The 21058-nt window shown below is 30.7% G+C and overlaps 3 protein-coding genes across 4 annotated transcripts; 2 read left to right on the top strand and 1 right to left on the bottom strand.

Moving 5' to 3' along the window:
• The first annotated feature begins 6146 nt into the window (after nucleotides 1-6146).
• Nucleotides 6147-7571, top strand: LOC102605849 (probable LRR receptor-like serine/threonine-protein kinase At4g20940). Its single transcript, XM_006346309.2, has one exon. It carries the CDS (start codon nucleotides 6207-6209, stop codon nucleotides 7449-7451), a length of 1245 nt encoding a protein of 414 aa, XP_006346371.1. The 5' UTR covers nucleotides 6147-6206; the 3' UTR covers nucleotides 7452-7571.
• Nucleotides 7572-10388: 2817 nt separating this feature from the next.
• LOC102605287 (stress enhanced protein 1, chloroplastic) lies at nucleotides 10389-12605 on the top strand. Of its 2 annotated transcripts, none has more exons than XM_006346308.2 (4): nucleotides 10389-10501; nucleotides 10584-10676; nucleotides 11667-11848; nucleotides 12390-12605. In XM_006346308.2, the coding sequence occupies exons 1-4, from the start codon at nucleotides 10459-10461 to the stop codon at nucleotides 12492-12494; spliced, it is 423 nt and encodes a 140-aa protein (XP_006346370.1). In that variant the 5' UTR covers nucleotides 10389-10458; the 3' UTR covers nucleotides 12495-12605. The 2 variants fall into 2 exon arrangements, with proteins under 2 accessions (XP_006346370.1, XP_006346369.1); XM_006346307.2 differs by having other exon boundaries at nucleotides 10390-10504.
• A 1181-nt stretch (nucleotides 12606-13786) lies between these two features.
• LOC102604948 (probable LRR receptor-like serine/threonine-protein kinase At4g37250) lies at nucleotides 13787-17265 on the bottom strand. The gene is made up of 2 exons (XM_006346306.2): nucleotides 15428-17265; nucleotides 13787-14659 (listed from the first exon to the last, which is right to left on the bottom strand). The coding sequence occupies exons 1-2, from the start codon at nucleotides 17070-17072 to the stop codon at nucleotides 13986-13988; spliced, it is 2319 nt and encodes a 772-aa protein (XP_006346368.1). The 5' UTR covers nucleotides 17073-17265; the 3' UTR covers nucleotides 13787-13985.
• Nucleotides 17266-21058: the final 3793 nt, after the last annotated feature.

Here is a 21058-nt window from a genome sequence, read left to right as displayed (position 1 = left end):
TGTGTTGTATGTTGTTAATATGGGACAGTGGGAGGAAAAGGACTATTGTTTCGAGTCAACTATGTTGAAAAAGATTAATTATACCATCCAGTGGTAAAGATCTTGTGTTCAATCAAGTGCCAGAATAACTATCAAAGAAATCATGATCTTATCAACTATGAGTCCGTCTACTTGGCTAAATCCTGTGCTAAATCTTCGACATTCATTTTCTTCCTTTTGGTTTTCATTATTTACAAGTCTAAAGAACTATATTCTCAATAATACGGACCACTAATGGTGTAGTGGAATATAATTAAACTCAGCTGAATCACATCAATGGAGGCTCGAACGGTTATTACCAGCCTAAATTATTATCACCAAATCAGACCCAAGCTTTAACAATGGTGGATTTCAAAGCTTTCCACCAAAAGTTTTTTCAATTCTGTATGTATATTTCAAATTCTGACTTCAAAATACCACACCAAATCAACTTTCAAATTCATTTTCACATGCTCCACATTAGAGTCTCGACTCTCGAAATGCCTACCGACACAAAGCTTCTCAAGTTTCTACTTGTTTTCTTTTTAAGGTAAACTTATTTAGCTATGCATACATTTCAACATTTGAGGGTGTTTATATTTTCTTTTAGAAGTATAAGATTTTTCCAACACAAAGGTGATTAGTTTTCCTAAATTGAGCATCCATAAATCATTTAATATGATATTGGTACAATTTCTTATCCTAACTCCTCCTCTCTCTTACTTTTCTTATCTTGCATAGAGGTGATACATAATTTTTATATCCATGGGTGTGTAAATAACTCTAAATACTTAATGTTGAGTCTTGACCTTATAGTATTTTAATATTTTACAAGCAAGTTATTTAATACTACATAATATACACTTCTAATACTTGTTGTGTGGAATTACTTAAATCTTTTTGTCTATGATGTGTAAAATTCAAATTAGAAAAATACTTATTGCTTTTAATCTCCTCTGACATAAAAGGCAAGTAGTATGTATAAAAATGTTTCTTTTCTGTCCATAGTGATAAATCAGTCTGATACGTCGTATATGATGTATCTTTGTTTGCTCGGCAGTGCCTTGAAGTGGCATAATAAGCCATTTGATCTTGTATTCATGGTAACCTAAGTGACATAATTACTATTTGAAATGTGTGATTGAACATATGTTGGTCCTTTGCGTATTGTCATCTTATCTAAGTACCAGTTATATCAAGAAATCTGGTGATGATAAAATGAAGTTGTAGGAAGGATTAACTTTTTGCAACATTTAGTTTGGGATATTCATTCAAGCAGTTTTATTCTCTTTATTCATAAGTTTTCCTTATATGTCTCTTTCTATTTTTATTTATGTACTTTTTGCACTTCTATTGCAGGTAACTTACTTTTACCAACAGAGATGTACATCTTTATCAGGTATGTGCTTTTTTCACTTTTGTTGCCTTCTTAGGGACAGGGCCGGACCACATAGAGTCCATTGGGTGCTCGAGCACCCATTAATCTTGTATCGGACTATATATATATGTAGAAATTAAGAAGTATTGATATAAAATTAACATTGAGCACCCAGTAAACAACTGTATTGATTGGCCCAATGGCACATGGTGGGTGCTTAAGGTAGTTTTAGTGTTGCTGAGTCCGAGTTCGAATCTCACTCTCTCAACATGTTTTTTTTTATATATTTTTTGAACTCCTTTAGTGAAAATTTTCTCCGCCACTATTAAGCTAAGAGACCACCCACAACTTTAAAATCTTAGATCCGCCACTGTTTAGGAAGCTATTGGTTCGAGTTACATGGCATTCACTATGTCAATAAAAAAAAAACTTTGGGGAATAGATGATCACTGTTGTTGCCTTCTTAGGGGGATATTGGTTTGAGTTAAATGGCATCCAACATGTTAATTTTAAAAAAAAATCTTCGGAAAATAGATGATGCATTTGGCACTCAGGATGAAGTTTTACAACTTGCAAGCAGACTGAGCATCTCTACAACTGTTGGTCTGGCTCATCATGTTGTTATCATCAAATCAAGTAAAGTTCGAATATGACAGATGAAATAAGCTGATGTCCTAACTGAAAAACCATATCATATGTATAGAATTCTTTGGGGGTACATTCAAATTTGTAGGAGCACCTTAGACATGATGTAAGATTTGGTAATAGACATTATTTTAATGGTACATGTCAAATAATTCACTCTTACTACACATCTTAATATTGTTATGGATCATTTCGGTAGGTCATTATTTTCTTTCCTTCAAGAACCTAATAACTGTGAGACTGATTCTTATTAACGACCCTTCCTTCCCCATTTATTCCTGGAGCTTTTTGCATATTGTACTTGCATTTTTAAAATATATATATTTCTAATAATTTTATACTTTATTAGGTTGGTACTACTCAAGTTGGGTTCTACGGGATGAGAGCTTAATTTCCAACGAGTTCTTAAAGGCACCATTTAATTTTACATTATTGTATTAACATTTCTGATATTTGGAATGTCAAACTTTTTTGTATCCTATGAGCTTGGAAGAAACTCATTTGTACTCAATTAAGTACATGATATATTGTACTATTAGACAACATTTGCTCGCAATGCTTGGATTAAGAGATATTGGTGAAACTGAATTCACCATTAGATCTCCCATATGTAATGATACGGTGTTGGGCCCGTGCACGGGCCCGACCTATCTAGTAGAACTATAGAAGAGTGAAGTGGTAGGACGACCAAGGGTAAAAATGTAATTTCACTCTAACAAAAATCTATTAAGAAAGATAATAAATAATTCTAGAAACATCTTTTTATATATTAAGTGAATTATGATCAAGGATAAAAATGCAATTTCACATTGTCGGGCTAAAATTTGGTATTTTTCTATTATATAGAAATATAAAGTTGACGACGATCAAGGATAATATGGTCATTTCATATATATTTCATTTTAAAATTCTATAAATTCTATTTTTAAATTTGTCAAAATATTTTTTCAAGTGGCTAAATTTCCTCCATAAGTTACATGATTATTCTAGAAATTATAAATTATAAAATTTTTCTAGAACTAAGTCTATGACACAAATAAATAGATACTAACTCATTCCTCATTTCATTCACTCCTCAATTCTCTCCACTCTCATGTCTTATACCAATAAATTTCTCACTCTTTATTTCTAATTTGCATCCTAAAAATTACACACTTCAGTATAGATCTCTTATTAGGAAGACCAATAACACAGTTTTTTCAACATTAAGAACTTCATTTTTCATCTATTCCCTAATGGCCCTACTTTTGTAAAACAATTATAAGACAAAAGTAAAATTCATTATTTCTTAGTGAACACATCACTTTTGGAACTTGTCCATATAACAAATTTTCAACAAAATTCAATTGATCCACATTTTTCAAACATTCTAATGAATATGATAATGAACCAGTTAATATGTTAAATCTAATATCAATCACAATTGCAATTCTCAAAAGGCGTAATTCATAAGGAATGCAATCAGTGAGCAAGCTCTTCAAGAACTAAAATTTCAAAAATTTCGGAGCATGTTATGTCCTTTTCTTTGGTTCTCTTTAGACTTTTCAATTTCATGGTGTTGCTTTTCTTTCTGGATTGTAAAGATACTTTTTGAAGTATCTAATTTACTTGATTTCTCTTTTTATGTATAATCCCAAAATTTCACATAACATATATGTCATTATATAATTTATTGAGAAACATTTATTATTTATTAAGTACTATTATTTTATCATCAGTTAAATTCATTTTTATCAAGTTATATAAATTATTATTTTAACTACCTTATGTTAAATTACTGCAATCTATAATTATATATTAACTTTTGTTAATATTTTTAACATCTCATTATTTGAGGTATAACATTCATTCATCGGGTATATAAATTACTTTAGAAAAAAAATATTTTGTTACTATACTAGATTGTTCTCCTAATTTTAATGAATATAAAGACAAGATATAAAGTCATAACTTTTTTTTATCCTTTATCTACTTTGTAAATAATGAGATGATTCATTCTAATTATCATCAAGTAGGTCGTTTATTTTTGTTTGTTAAACACCTTTAAAACAAATTTATAAGTGTATTCAAAATTAATCTATAGGTGAATAGTAGAATTTATTGCTTCATATATTTTATGAAAATTGTTAAATATATTGAGAATAATTTTAATCTATTCTCTTGAATAATTTTCAAATAAAATAGAAAAAGAATACCATTAAATTAATTATTTAATTCGAATATATATGTTTGACACGATGTTATAATGAGCACTGGAGCATCTGATATTTTATTATTATTTGTATCATGTTTATTTGAAAATGTCATAATAATTTTTCTTTTTGTAAACAAATTAAATTTCTATTATAAATACATATAATATTGTAATATTGGGCCCATAAATGGGCCTTTCATTATATTGGGCCCGTATCACGGGCTTAAAATTATCTAGTAAGTATCATAATTATGGTGGACAAGGCCAAAAAAAATTAAACTCATGTTTTGCAATTGATAGTAAAGGCCCAAGTTTTGGTGGTGTCGGACAGTTTATAGTAATTGCGGTAGGCACGAGGCATGCGGGATGATGTTGCTGCTGCGTCGGTACTCTTGTAAATGAACACCACTATCACCCTCTACCCCACCATTTTTAGACTTTTGTACATATAAAACATCACCATTACTGCAAACTATGAAAAAATAATAATTAAAAATCCCCGTACTACCTCTACTAGATTCCTTCCTGTCAAAATCGTTTTTTTTTTACCCATCTTATGCTAGGGAAAACGACAAAAATAATGCATCTAAACTTACTTAATGTCCGTTTAGATTGACTTATTTTAGGTGTTTTTAAGTTAAAATAGCTTTTAAGCAGTTTTGAAGTGTTTGGATAAAATTAAAAAATACTTATAAGCACTTATTTTAAAGCTAAAATAACAAAAATAAGCCAAAAACCATAAGTTAGAAATCCTAACTTATGGCTTTTGACTTATAAATCATATGCCGAAAGTCAATCCAAACAAGTCCTTAGAACCATTAGTGCGATTCTAACATGTTATCACTAAAATATTCCATTTAGGAAAAAAGGAAAAGGTAACTTAAAGCTTTTTCACAATAAAACGGGTAACCAGCTTTTTAGGTTATTATGTTTCTGAATCAAAATCAGTCTTACATTTAATAATTGGTTTTGGGATCTGTAAGTTTTATTTATAGCTTTTTATTTGTGTTTTTTTTTTAAAAACAAGTTACGAAACACTCTTTTTTTTTTGAGTTGGTGGTATATTGGAGATAGTAGACAAAATCTGTGTGCATAGATTATCTTAGATATGTAACGTATGTTATTGTTATTTGTTAGGATCAGTTAAAGTTATTAAAAAAGTTTATTTTAGTGCTTTCATCAAGTCAATGCAACTTCTATTAGGCAAATCTAACATATTTGTATAGATTTTAATTAGCAAAATCATCTATTTATACAGATATAATCTTTAAAAAGATCATTATAAATAATTATTAAGAATATTTCTGAATAATAATTTCTATAAAACTGACCAAACGCCCATGTTCCTAAAAGATGCATCGAATTTGTCTTTGATGAATAGAAGAATTGTAGAGATATAAAAGTGTTGTTGAACTTTATGGAAAAACAATAATGCACCATCTACTGGGCCATTCGCCAGACCATCATATTCTTCCCCACTCTTCAAATGCATCATCCATCCCTCACCTAATCAATTTCAATTCTCCACCTCTATAACCTACTACTATTTTCTCTTTTGTCATTTTTTTTACGCTACAGTTACTCAAAGTAATCTATGAAATATTCAAGATGTTAAGGTGACGGATCGGTGAAATATACTAAATATATTCTGAAATCACGACTTTTTGAAAGTCATTTTTATCTTCCAGAAAAATTTAAAATTTGTACACACTATACTTTTCAGACTCAGTCGGAATAAACAATGATCTTATAATCATAGGGATGCTGAATATTTTTATCATTCCTATTTGTTTAGGAAACACCTGCTCACCAACCCTATAATGTATGACCCCTAAATTAAACCAAATGACAACAAGTCCAATGTATAAATACACTATTTTTGATTAATCACGAGTTAAAACAAATTATAGCTTTGTTAATCCTATTCCCTATATATACTGCTCTCCAGCTAATTGTACAAAGATATCATCGATGGGCATCAAAAGGCCCCACACTGTGCCTAAACCACCAGAACCCTCCATTACAAAACCAAATTTTTTTGATCAAATTTGTAGTCATTTTTCAAACATGTCAAAATCAAGAACCTCTGTTTTCTTCTTTCTCTTTCTTTTTTCACTTTCATCAGTCCAATCAATTCCTCCTTCTTCAGACATAATTGCTCTTCAAGCTTTTAAAGCCGCCATTAAACCTTCCTCTATTCCTTCATATTCTTGTTTAGGTACTTGGAATTTCACTACAGACCCTTGCTCTGTTCCTCGTGTTACCCATTTCACTTGTGGCCTTTCTTGTAGCTCTGGAAATAGAGTAACTGAACTTACTCTTGATCCTGCTGGTTATACAGGGACTCTTTCTCCGTTAATTTCTAAACTCACTCAACTTGTTACTCTTGATCTTCAGAACAACAATTTCTATGGCCCAATTCCTTCTTCTCTGTCTTCTTTACCAAATCTCAAGAACCTGGTTCTTCGACTCAATTCATTTTCTGGGTCAGTCCCACCTTCCCTCACTTCTTTAAAATCTCTGCTTTCTCTTGATATTTCTCATAATTTGATTTCTGGGTTACCAAATTCGATGAATGAGCTAACCAGCTTAAGAAGACTTGATCTTAGTTACAATAAGCTAACTGGGTCACTCCCAAAATTACCCCCAAATCTACTAGAACTTGCAGCGAAGGCTAATTCGTTATCTGGGTCTCTTTTAAAATCGTCGTTTTATGGGTTAAATCAACTGGAAGTTGTGGAGCTTAGTGAAAATTCGTTATTTGGAACTATTGAAACTTGGTTCTTTCAGTTACCTTCGTTACAACAAATCGACATGGCGAACAACAGCTTTACACTCGTCAAGATTCCAAAGGTTGTTGATTTGAACAGCGACCTTGTCGCCGTCGATTTGGGTTTCAACAAAATCGAAGGGTATTTACCGGTAAATTTCGCGATTTTCCCTCGATTGTCGTCGTTGTCATTAAGGTATAACAAGTTCCGGGGACCGATTCCGTTGCAGTATAGCAAAAAGGCGACGTTGAAAAGGCTGTATCTTGACGGTAATTTCTTGAATGGGTCACCGCCGGCGGGATTTTTCGGCCGGGAAACTTCAGTTACCGGCAGTTTAGGAGATAATTGTTTACAAAAATGTCCGATTTCTTCGCAACTTTGCTTGAAATCACAGAAATCTACGTCGATTTGTCAGCAAGCTTATGGTGGGAAACCAAAGTCTTAGTTGTGTCAGTCAATGTTTCTGAGATTTTTTTTCATCTTGGTTTTCATATTGTAATTGTAGGAGTATTATATTATATTCTTTAGATAAGAAATAACCCAATATAATATTTGCTCATCTGAATTATGCCCCCTTTGTATAGAGAATAGTACTATATTCATACTAGAAAATTACGGATATCTTATTATAATAATCTCAATTTAATGTGTGAAACTGTGAAGTTATTTTGGTTGGCGTTGGACTATTTTTAAATACATGTGTAGGGCTTCATTCGGAAAAAATGCTCTCTATTAAAAAAAAATTATATTTAAAATTTCTAATTAAAAAAGAAACAGTCTCATTCGCCGATGATAAACTATGAACTTATTATTATTCGTCTATGGACATTGTTGGGGAGCATGAACCAAAATTTGAAACGATGTCAGATAGTACAAAGTATATTTGAATAATTTGATTTGATATCGAAATTAGTGATAAAAATGGTGAACATAAGTTATAATCTTTTGTTTTATTTTATTTTAATTTATATTTGTAAAAACTAGAAAAATTTAGCAAGTGTTCTCTTCCTTTCTTGACCTTATCTTTATACTAGTATTTATCTTTTCACTTCCAAAATTGGAATTTGGAAGTCTCATTTTCTGTTTTTATTACTTCGAAATTATGTTTATTTCTGGGTAAGACTTTGGGTGGGTTTGGTATGTAGGAGAATATTTTTCTGGAAAAGGTTTTTTTGGAAAATAAGTTTAATTATTTAGATTATTTATAATGTAGGAAAAATAAGTTTAATTATATAGCTGGTAGTCATTTTCTCATTTTAAGAAGTTTATTTACAAGAAAAAATTCTGCGGTACCAAGCATAGCTTTTTTCGTGAAAGATTTTCAATTCGTAATCCTTAACAGCTCATTTATTAGCAAGTGGTCAACTTTGTTTAACCAAATTAAACGACTGATTTTTGTCTTGTTACTTCAAATTTGTTGTATCTATTCTTTTAATTTTTTTGAATTTTCTTAATGCAATCAATACTTTTATTATTCAACTGTCAAAAGGTATCATTTGGCTCACTTCCCCACTAGAAATACTTTTTCCCCACAAAAGTTAAACTTTCCCTCAACTTTCAAACTTACACTCATGTGATAAAAAAAATTAAATTAAAATTTCTAACTTTAACCCTAATACTAATCCCTATGGCAATTGGCAAATCAAAGCACTACTGAATTCTGATTCACTGTACCATGCAAAGAAAATATGTTATGTGCATCGTTATATTCTTCCAATATATGAACTACTATCTTCGATCAAACGTAAGAGTACAAGAACAAATATAATCTTTTAAAATAATTTAATCATTTTGTAAACCAAATATATTTATTATTCGATTAAACACTATTTTTGAATTGACTGGAAAAAGTATACTATATGCCAAATCCAAGTCAATGTAAGCTGCTAGTTTTGTTTTAAATAGGTACTAATATATTAAACATTAACTTAATTTCATTTGTTATTTTGTCGAAAGTACATAAAGTTATTGATAGTTAATTGTTGGACTGAATATTCTCTTAGCTGAACAGGAAGGGTATCTATGTTAGGTCACTTAATTTCTAGCTGCGAGTTCGAAACCTAAAAATATTAGTCTAATTAAGCAGTTTGTCATTGTTTATAAACCCAATTAGATTGCGTATCAACAAATCTATTAAGAAATATTTGTTCCAATATTTTATAGACAGGTGGACCGGTATGCCTAGAAATTGGTACTCTCCCTTTGTTCCATATTAATGGATAATTATAATAAAATATTTGTCGCATATTAGTTATCCACTTAATAAATTAAAAAAATATTAATTAATTTTTTTTTATATTATCTTTGTAATTAATTCTTTTTAAAATGTTCACATTTGATTGTTTCCCAAGAAGTTTTTTAAGGAGTGAATTAGTAAAATTATCTTTTTATTTATGAATTTTTTAAGCACTTATAAAATAAAAAATAACCAACTAATATGAGACGGAGGGAGTATATATTATCTAAAAAACTATTAACGTGTGTGGGGCAAGATTGTCAATGTTACAAATTACAACTGCCTTCATTTGATGAATATTAATTATTATTGGTATATAATATTTTTTTAAGGTTACATTGATGATTTCCAAAAATGAAATACTTTGATTGTGGTTTTTTAATTACTCTAGGATTATATTATGTGTCGAGGATTTGTACAATTCACGGATTTTTTTAATCAAGAAGTTTAACTTTTATGGATAATAGTATTATTATTTTACATTTATACGTTCTAAAAATATGAGAGCACTTTAAGGGGTTATTTCATATTTGGTTGATAGATGGGATAGGTAAAGATATCTCATGATATTGTTTTATCTCACATTCTATATGAAATAACTTATTTCATTATTTAAACTGAAATGGTGGGGTTGAATAATCCTGGTATTAAATAATACTCTATCTGTTCCAATTTATATGATGTTGTTTGTTTGATATGGAGTTTAAGAAGTAAAGATTTTTGAAACTTGTCATCTAAAACATGTCATAGATGCTTGTGCGATTAAAAATCATCTTATTTAGTATAAAATAATTTTTTAAAAAGTTAAGTTATTACTAAATATAAAAATATCTTCTTCTTTTTTTAGATTGATTAAAAAGATTTTTTTTTTACAAAAATTGGGACTATAAGCAATATAAAATAAAATAATAATAGAATTATATCCTTATCCACCCCCAAGAACCAAAAAGTTGATCACAAATACACAATATGGAGTTGAGTTTAGTTTCTCACACTTTAATGAACTCTGGTATGGATTTACACAGCCCAATATCAAAGGAGCGGAAAGCCCAAATATAAACTAATAACATCTCATAAGATGACACGTGTCAGCTATTCCCCGTGTTTACGTAGCTCCGAATGAAAAAAAATAAATATCAGAAAGAGTATTTGTTTGTAGAACGATAGAAATTGAGCGGTCTAGTTTTCATAATTCCCAAAATCATCCGCCAGACATATGGCTGTTGTTCAAATTTCCAGCTCTCTCTGCACTTCAATTCGTGGTAATTCTATTCACAATTTCTTCCTTTTTTGTTTCTAAAACTGAAAGAATTAACAAAAACTAATGTAATGTTTTTGCAGATGTTGTTATGTCAAACCCAGTAAGCATTTCTTCTATTAAGGGCTCAACTCGTACTCAATTTGGGACTACTTTTGCAACTGGTTCTCCCCTCTGTAAGCCCACTTTTCCTCTTTTTGTTGAATAATCAATTGGTGCATTCAGTGCCGGATTGATGATTTTCATATTTGTGTTGTATTTTCTACTCGTTTATATAAGAATAATCATTTGTATTTTAAATTTTTGTTTATCTTTTGCTGCTCTTTGTTTTATTCTATCTAACATACAATTTTATGCTGATGTATATGTTACTTAGGTCTTAGTCTACTATATATAAATTGTTTGCTCATTCCTGCGAGTTTTGAAGATGAATTTATCCTTCACTTAATTATTTATGAGAAGCAAAGCTCGAATGAAGACCTCTTGAAATGAATAAGCAAAGAATATGTTGTCATTTCCGTTATTTGCTATCAGTCTTTGTAGATATGTATATTTACCCATGGAGCTACGCCTTCCTTCTATCATGACTATTTGTGAATTTCATGTGCTTTTAAAAGAAGAGGATTCTGGGCTTAGTATGTGATTAAGCAAATCTAACACAAATTATATCATGACATTAAAATTGTGGAACTTATGACTCTCGCAAATATGTGTAAACAAACGGTTCATCAGTAAACACATACCTGAATCTAATATGATTCTTGTGTGGGTGATCAACTCTGATATCTTTACATTGCGATATTTTTCTCCCTCCCTTCCCTTTTTCTTTCAGTTGACATTTATAGAGAGTGGACTAGTTTCTGTGAAAGTCTTTTGTATCACGTTCCATCATATGATAAGTGGCTTAACCATTTAATTAGAGAGGTCGCTCTACCTTTGATCAATTATATGTTGGTCTCAGTATTATTTAAATTAATTACAACTTAACAACCAAATAGATAAGTGCAGCTTATCACGTCGGTCTTTTCTTTTGTATATATTGAGTGGTGGTGTAGATTGGGGAGAGTGGTTTATTCATGCTATGCAAAATGTGGAGCCATTACAGTGTCTTTTAAATTTGCAAGTCCCTGTGCTAGTGGTTAGGAACTGATCCTCAGTATTTACAGTGATCAGGAACAGTTTCTCTCGGATAAAAGCTATGCCAAGTAGAGCAGCATCACTTTCCATACGATGTGAGCAGAGTAGCAAGGAAGAAGGTAATTTGGACGTATGGCTTGGTCGATCTGCCATGGTTGGTTTTGCAGCTGCTATTAGTGTAGAAATAGCCACAGGCAAAGGACTTCTGGAGGTAGGTCATTTACTCTCATGTTTTTATTAATGTGTACTATATATTGTACAATAGATTGGATTCATAACATGTCTTTTGGTGGAACATGTTAAAGCATACCTGTTACTTTGATATATGAAATCTTATACCAAATTACAACTTATCCTAATCTCAGACATTGGTGGATTGGAACCCCACTTAACATGATGTTTCATATACCTCATGAAATTGTTTCTAGTTCTGTTCATCCAAGTGGGGAAAAAAAAAAAAAAGCTTCCCTCGTGCATCTACATATATTGGACTGTCATGTTGGGAAAATTGAAAGAATAGAGTATAGGCAAACACCACCGCTATAGTAACTGAGTTCAGCAGACAGCACATAGATTTGAGATTCTACTTTTGGGTTGCGATTTTGAATGTTCAGTAGTCTATCTGTATATCGGAGTTTGTTTTATCTGTCTTCTTTTTCATTATTCTGTCATAAACATTATGATTTTATCCATCATATAACTGTTTGAAAAACTACATGAATTGGTAATTAAACTTGTACTGTTCTTTTCAGAATTTTGGGGTCTCAGGGCCCTTACCCACAGTAGCATTGGCAGTCACTGCATTGGTGGGCGTTCTGACCGCTGTCTTCATCTTCCAGTCTGCGTCAAAGAACTGATTATTTTCTTTTCTCTTCTTGTTTATGTATCTAAAGAGTGATATTGATGCATCCTTATTCATCTAAACTAATATTATCAATTTGTCAATAGAAACTCTATTCACTGCTGAATTTTCCCTTCCTTAAACCTTGTAAAAAATAGTTTACAGTTCATCCCAAGATAGATCAACAGATGCTGTTTTCAACTAACATTTTCATATCAAATGTACAAAAACATTACGCGATTTCACTCCTTCCTATATGCCCAAGCTTTGGTGCGCGCAAAGTTATAATATCCATATTGATAGGAAGTACTAGGTAGCAGGTATCTATGAAATGGTTCATGTACACAAGCTGACCTAGATATTATCGCGATTTAACAAAGAGAAACTCCCATATTGAATTTCATCAAAAAGAAGTACATATCGATTCTTTGTTGTGTTAGCTTTTGAGAAAGTCTTTTTAGAAAAGTGCCTTGCTCACTTTGCATATTATATTTCGATTCCTCTATTTTGCGAGGAAATTAATCTCCATCTTTTAGAATTAATTTATTTTAAGTATAGTAAGATCATATACAAATAAAATATTTTAATTTGCGAAAGCCCAAAAGAGAGAAAAAAAAAGGCAACGATGGAGTCTTGATTACTCAAGTAGTGAATTGATCAACCCATCTTTTTGACCATTAAAGTAAATCAATGCACCTCTTTGGTATTATTCCAACAGCTCAATTTAAGCAACTCTTTTTTGCCTTTCTCACTAACGGTACTTAACAACAAAGAAATCTCACAACAGTTAACTCCGGGAGGAAATAATGTTTTACGGCCACTTACAAATTAGATTAAAATAATGACCTTTTCAGATTTCTCATTTGTAAAAATAAAGATCTCATATAAAAAAGACATAAAAGTAAAAACAGGTTTATAAAGGATTACAAAATCAAAATTCTGGGATATCTCACCATAAAAAAGCAATCATATAAATAAATAATTTAAGTTCGCCGACGAATAAGTGAATTGCGCAATTTAACCTGCTATGTTAGACGGATAGACATTCAAGACTAATTTGAAGTTAGATTCAAAACTCTAGTCGTTTTAATTTTTTGGTTGCTCCATTAATAGTATCGTATATTTTTTTATACCAAAATAATTTGAACATATTTAATGAACTTCATAACATAAATACAAGATTCTAAATCAAAATTATTAAGTTCGATTGAACATATAAGAAGAACACTATATCATATTTTTTGGTTCATGCCTTAATAACCCTACAGATTTAGTCAGGGCTCCAATACGAACTTTAAATAGCGGGTGAAAAAAAAAACTACTATTATTAAAAAACTCAAATAAATACACTGTTGATCAATTTGTCAAACTTACAAACACTTTCACCAATTACAACACAACGGTTCTTCTCATCTTTATGGAGCAAAAATCTTTCCAAGTCAAAAGAAGAACAAATTAAAGGGAACTAAACAGCTTTTTATAGCTTTTCTTGGTCCCAACATAATGATTAGTAATGTGAATAACCTGGTACTTTATCAAGCACATGAAGGGCATCTTTCATTGTAGGCCTTTTTTGTGGATTCAATGATGCACAACTAAAACCTAACTTAAACAATGACACCGTGGTCTCTTCCCTGCTCTCCACGTCAGCTCTAATCGCCACATCAGCCATCCTTAAAACCAGGTCCACGTCATCCGATACTGAACCGGTGGTCCACTGGCTCAACTCCCGGTCCGAGAATACTTTCCCGGTTAAAAGCTCAAGCAACACAATCCCAAATGAGTAAACATCCCATTTAGGACTAGGTTTGAGACTCTCCAACGACTCCGGGGCGTGGTAGGGGGACGTGCACCCTACCACGAACCCGGCTGGGGCAATGTAAGGACTTCCATGAACCGGTTGATCATTTAAACCGTCCCGGGAGGAGGATGTGGACCGCTTGCTACCGAAATGCCGGCCCGAATTATCCGGTTTAGAGGTGTTTTTACCATGCATTAGCCCATGAAGCCCAATGTCACTTATTATGGGCTCCATATCTGGTGTTAAGAGAATGTTACTAGGTTTAATATTGCCATGTACTTGTCTCTTTTCGTGGATGTAGGTCAATCCTCTTGCAATTCCTTTTGCTATCTTGAGCCGGACTTCATATGATAAATGGTAAGGAGAGGAACCAACTTTTTCTGAAAAATTTAAACAATAATATTATACTCAGTATAATCTGATCAAACGTGGAGTTTGAAAAAATCAAGTCTCGGGAACGTTTGTGGTACTACAATATGGAGGAGAAGGGGTGCACATGTATTTTGACGTATTATATGTATTGTAGTATAGTTTGGGGACTTTCACGGATTATGACAATGTCACATGGAGGACCATTGGGAGCCTCAAACACAACCACATATGAAGTATAGTATCTGCAAAATTTAGTAACGAAAATCCATGCCTATGAGTAGTATATGTACACTAAAACTAAACTAGTTTTTCTAATGACAGACAGTGTACTTAAAAAAGTACTCGTTTGGTAGTTGGTTTAGACGTAAGTTGTATTATCTTTGGGAGTTGTCTGGTTTGTAATTTAAAAACCCTTATAACTAATACATATATAAGTTACGAGGAAAGCTATGTATTACTTTATACAACATAGAATGTGGAGTAACTAATCACTTAATTAAATAATACCAATTCCTACATGATTAATACATGCATAACTCTAACCAGCTATCAAACGACCCCTTAGTACAATATTTATTACTACCGCTAAACTATAGGCTTTAATGTTTTTGTTAAGTGACAAATCAAGGAATGTTGCTGCAAATATACCAGTGACATTAAATGTCAAGTACACTTGACTAATCAGAATATTTGGGGGTAATTATGATAAGGACAGAAAAGATTTATCAAAACTATAACTATGATAAGATAATGAAGATGAAAGAAAAGTAACTTACTGTAACCAATATTGGCTAAGCTTCCATTAGTAACATAATCATAGATGACTAATTTCTCATCATCTCCCCAATAGAATCCTCTAACACGAACAAGATTTGGATGCCTTAGCTTGTTAATTCCTTTAATTTGTTGCTCAAAATCCTTCAATTTATCAACACCACTCTCTCCAATTCTCCTAACAGCAAATGCAGTTCCATCTTCTAACACAGCTTTGTAAACTATGCTAGCTCCACTTGACCCTAAAATATAAGCTGAAGCTTTCAACAAAGTCTCTAGCTCTAATTCTGTTTCACCATCCACCATTACAAATGACCTTTCTGTTTTCTTGTTTTTCTCATTCTTTTGTTCTGTTTCATACTCAATTTGGTCTTCACTTTCTTGGTTTTTGCTGTCATCAGTATCTGAACTTTCTTGATTTATGGTCAAGCATGGCCAACTAGGAAAAATGGTGTCTTTTTCTTTTACAACAAGTATTGATGGTTCTGGTGTTTTGTTGTATTTTTGATCTTTGTCAATTGAGCTTTCTATGGTTGCCTCACTTGCTTTATTCTTCTTCTTCAATTTGTAGACATAAAGAAAGACAATAGCAAGAACACCAACACCAGCTAAGTCACCAACTATGATTCCCATTATGGTACCTGGCTTTAGCCCATGTTGTTGTTGATTCTGAGCTGCAGTTTGAGTTGTTCCATCAGAATCTTGAAATGGGGTTGAGTTAATTTCTTTTGGAATGGCTGCAATTGCTGGAGGATTAGTGGTTATATTAGGTGGAGATGAAAGTGTTGAAGGGATTGTACAGAGTTTCTTGAGTGGTTTGCCACAAAGATCTGTATTTCCTGCAAAGAATTCTGTTTTCTGGTTTGATAAAGCTAATGACTCTGGGATTTCACCTGTAAAGCTGTTGAAAGAAAGATCAATTGTAGCATTTGTTGGTATTTTCTTGGCAAATTGTGGTGACACTAAACCAGATAACTTGTTTGATGAAAAGTTCAAGTATTTCAAACTATCACCACCAAAATCATCTGGCAATGTTCCATTCAACAAGTTAGAAGAAAGATCCAACACTTCAACAAACTGAAATCCACTTGGTATTGCACCAGAAAATAGGTTTTTACTCAAAGAAACAACTTTTAGATTCTGCAAAGAACTTAGCTTTTGTGGGATATTTCCTACAAATGCATTGACAGAAAGATTTAGAACCTTTAAGCTCTTTAACACTCCAATAGACTCAGTAAGCTCACCAGAAATAGCATTGTTTGACAGTGAAAGAACTTGAAGTTCAGAAGCATTGAGAAGTGAAAGAGGAAGTGTTCCATTCAAGAAATTATTTGAAAGATCAATAGTATGAAGATGTTGAATAAATCCTAATTCTTCTGGAATAGAACCAATAAGCTTAGAATTTGGGAGTAGTAAACTAATGACTCTAAACATGTCTGGTGCACAAGTTACCCCATTCCATAAACATGGGGTTGCATCATTATAGTCCCAATTATCAAGAACTGATAAAGGGTCATCAAGAACAGAGTATTTGAAAGACAACAAGAGAGTTCCATCTATGTTGAGACCAAATGAAGGACATAAAAGAAGAAAGAAAAAGATCCCAAATGACCAGAAAGAATAGTAATGCTCTGAGATAGTCATCATTTCTTGAAGTGATTATTCATGATTACTTTCTATATACATAAGAAGAAAGAGGAAGAGGTAAACCAACTACTGGAGAAGTTGTTTTGGTGACCAAAAAGGCAGCAAGAGATGGAGAATTGTTAAGGCAAAAAAAAGAAAGTGTTGTGGTTCACTCTGCTACATAAATTAAATGATATTGATATAGGAGTAATAGTAAAAGGGTACTTGGAGTAAGTATGGGAAAACAAAGTGAATGGCTATTATTGTACTACTTTGTTTCTGTCCTCATTCGGTTCTAAATTTAACTTATCTATATACTCATAGTGTAAAATCATGAATCAGTCTTTATTAAAGATAATAACAGTTTCTACGATAATAATATACTCAATATAATTTTATAAATATAATTTGAAATTATAGAAAAAAGATAAATTATATGCAAACGTTACTTTTACTTTGATAAAGATTGAAAGATTTATTTATGATAAATCCTAGATTTACCGACTATTTTAGTGAATTTAAGTAGTTTTTTTTTAAATGTAAGTAGTCATATACTCATATTATATGAATATTTTAGAAAAAGAAAGGAATGAGGGAATCTTTGTGGTTTTGGTAGAGGACGTTAGCAAAAAAGAGAGGTGTAATTAAAGTCCACCTCCTATTGACTTTTTCCCTACTCCCTTTTCATGTTTCCAATGCTACCTTCTTTCCAAATTTTCCTTATGAGTGAACATATCAAGAATACGTAATATATAAACATATTTTTTAACGTGGCTTCAGTTGATATTTATATTTTTTAGTTTTGATTTTGTATAAGTAGATATTTAAATTTATATTTATAAAATTCAATAAATAGATACATTCATTCTATGTGACATTCTATTTATTTAATTTTATACAAATTTAAATATTTATTTATACACACTCAAAATTAAAAGACATAAATATCTGTTGAAGCCAAGTTAAAAAATTTATTTATATATTATGCCTTTTTCTTTAAAAAGGCCTCAGGGAATGGGTCACTTATTAAAATCAATCAATTGATACTTCAGTGATAAATATAATAATCAACTTGTTATCAATATTTTTAAAATTAGCTGATAGTGTAAAAGGATCTTAACATGATATATAACGTAAATCCATAAAATAAATATTTTTCACTAGTTTCCTCCTCTGATCTGTTTGGAAAACACTGTATAAGTATATATAGTTATGTAATTACTAGAGAAATAGTTACATAATCCAGTAATTTGTTTATCATAACGTAATTATTATATATTTCAGTCATGTCATGTTTGGTAACATAATTATCATTACATAATTTGATATTCTTTTATTTAAATAAAGCTAATAATAAAAATTAATTTAAACTTTTTCATATGAATGTTATATAAGATTTAATGTATGACAAGTATATGTGTATTAAAAGTGATTTTGTTTTAAAGTTATCTAGAAATTATAATATGTAATTATCATCGATTCTTTATTTTTCTCGAGAATTAAAGAGTGTAATTGTTACTCTCAATTTGCTTGGAAATTAACAATGGTTCTCGAGTGCCGATCGTATTCAAAATGTAGACTCAAGACGTGACTATAACTTTCCGAACAGATGCAAGAGTTTTCATGTTTGGTGATTCACTCTTTTTTTTTTTATCTTACAAAAGTGAAATGATAAATTATTGCACTAGCTTTTATGAGATGACAATGAGTCACGGAGATGAACTTTATTTGTAGTTGTCTTACGATCAACAGTAAAAAGCATAATGAAGAAAAAGGAAAATTATGGTAAATTTTGTACACATTGGCCCTTCCTTTTGTTTTTTTACTAACATTTAACCCTTTAAAAAGGTAGTCTATTCAGAAAAGACATGAATTCACCGACATGTTCTTACAATGGGTCCACTACAAAAAAATAAAATAAAAATCAAAGTAAATAATTTATTTTATCAATATTAATTATTGGTTTTGGTGTCTAATCCTCAACTACTCTACTTTGATAATACCAATACAACTAAAATATAATTTTAGACCATATATTAAAATATACTTAACAAATATGTTACTACTAAATCATTTGAATTTCAAACATAGGTCAATAAAACAAATGGCTAATGGCTAATCTACTTTTCAAATGTTTGTCAAAATATAGCATCTAAATTACTAAAAAACTATTTGAATTTCAAACGTAGGTTAATAATACAAGTGAGTAATGGCTAATATACTTTAAAATGTTTGTCTTATTTCTTAAATTGGTCAATACCACCAGCTCCTTAAGCCAATAAAAACACTAATTTACATGGTCCTATTAAGATTATTATACTTAATTAATTAAAATCTATGTTTAGCTTAGTATATTTTGTTACGGTAATGTTCTGTTAGATGTTATTCTTATGTAATTTAGTGAAGCATTGAAATTCTTTAAAGTTATTAATCCAAGAAAGGTTACTGAATAAAACTCTAGTATATAAAACAATCAATTTTGAATTGAATTAATTCATCAACTAGATGCCAAAAAGAAAATGAACATTAAATTTGAACCCATTTGACATTTTGATTAGTCTTTGCCTAGCTGTGGATTATAATCAATTTTGAGTTTTTGACCCTTTTAACATTAATAAAACCAAATATCCATTCAACTACCCAACTTTAGCTGACTTGGATATTTCATATGATCAATGTAAGCTGCTCATATATTACATCTTATATGTACTGATGACAACTTGTTAGTACATGTTACTTATTTTATGATCTCATCTCATTTATTATGGACGGCTATCATAGTTATTTTTAAAATTACGTAATATTGTAATATTATAATTATTTTGGACATAGGTAATTCGGAACAAGGCGTACATAGGAGGGGATTATTGGGTTCACGTGAATCTATGCTCTTCTCCCGAAGTCATATATAAAAGTATTATATTTTTTATTTAAAAAAAAATATAAATGTGTGAACTCATACTCGAAATATCATATAATGCGATGACGATTGGGTGCACCTCTCTAAATGAGGTTAGAAACTATTTTTCTTTCTAAAATTGGATAATACTTCTCTAATTGGTTATTGATAGCACTTTTTTGGAGTTATAATATATATATAACCCATTGATTTTTTAATTTTGAACCTATAATTTTAAAATTTTAATTTATTTTAATGATAAGAACTTAAATGTCAAATTGATCAAATTTGTGGTCTAGATACATTTTTTTTATGATATAGCACCCATTATATGTATCAGTGTATATGCTTCTTACTTATTTTGTTGACTTTATAGCTATTCCTGGTAGAAAGTTGCATTCATATTATATCTCAGGAGAATATTTTTCGTCTTATTTTAGTATTGCTCGGCATCACTAATTCATTAACCAAACAAAAATACTAAACTGCATGCTCCTATTATTATTATTAGGGTAAATTACAGAAATCACATACTTTTAAGGTAAAATTACAATTTATCCCTTAAAAGTTTATAATTATAGAAATCCCTCAAATGGATACAATAATATAAGCGCTGATACATTAATCTGATACGCGAGATACAATAATATAAGCGTTATACTTAAAATCTATATTTAACTTAAATTACCGACATGGCAGACTTAGTTATGGTAACGTTGTGTTTGGCACACTAGACCATTTCCACGGTTTACTTTGTTTTGTTATAAACGTTATTTTTATGTAATTTTCTGAAACATTGGAATTCGATCATTAAAGTTATATATCGAAGAAAGGTTGTTCAATAATAAGTCCAATATATAAAACAATCATTTTAAAGTTGAATTCAAACATAAATCAAAAAGATCAATGAGCATAGAAGACGAATGACATCTTTTTATTTTTAACTAAAGATCTAATTATGAATTTAGATATGAGTTTAATATTGATTTATATATTTTCACTTACACAATATCGTCTAATATTCGATAATAAATTACAAATCTTAGACCTTGATTTAATTGTTTTTTTAAAAAGGATTTTTAGTTGATTAAAGGGAATCTTTAGACCG

The sequence above is a fragment of the Solanum tuberosum genome, unplaced genomic scaffold, assembly GCF_000226075.1.
Source record: "Solanum tuberosum cultivar DM 1-3 516 R44 unplaced genomic scaffold, SolTub_3.0 scf00073, whole genome shotgun sequence".
Classification (NCBI taxonomy): domain Eukaryota; kingdom Viridiplantae; phylum Streptophyta; class Magnoliopsida; order Solanales; family Solanaceae; genus Solanum; species Solanum tuberosum.
This window is presented reverse-complemented; position numbering and strand designations above follow the sequence as displayed.

What these genes read in the sequence shown, in the direction of transcription:
- LOC102605849 (XM_006346309.2), top strand. Translation starts at nt 6,207, where the DNA reads ATGGGCATCAAAAGGCCCCACACTGTGCCTAAACCACCAGAACCCTCC.
- LOC102605287 (XM_006346307.2), top strand. Translation starts at nt 10,459, where the DNA reads ATGGCTGTTGTTCAAATTTCCAGCTCTCTCTGCACTTCAATTCGTG. An exon ending in TCTCTGCACTTCAATTCGTG is followed by an intron (nt 10,505 to 10,583) that starts GTAATTCTATTC and finishes ATGTTTTTGCAG; the next exon opens with ATGTTGTTATGTCAAACCCA. An exon ending in TGCAACTGGTTCTCCCCTCT is followed by an intron (nt 10,677 to 11,666) that starts GTAAGCCCACTT and finishes CAGTATTTACAG; the next exon opens with TGATCAGGAACAGTTTCTCT.
- LOC102604948 (XM_006346306.2), bottom strand. Translation starts at nt 17,072, where the DNA reads ATGATGACTATCTCAGAGCATTACTATTCTTTCTGGTCATTTGGGATC. An exon ending in CTTAGCCAATATTGGTTACA is followed by an intron (nt 14,660 to 15,427) that starts GTAAGTTACTTT and finishes TAAATTTTTCAG; the next exon opens with AAAAAGTTGGTTCCTCTCCT.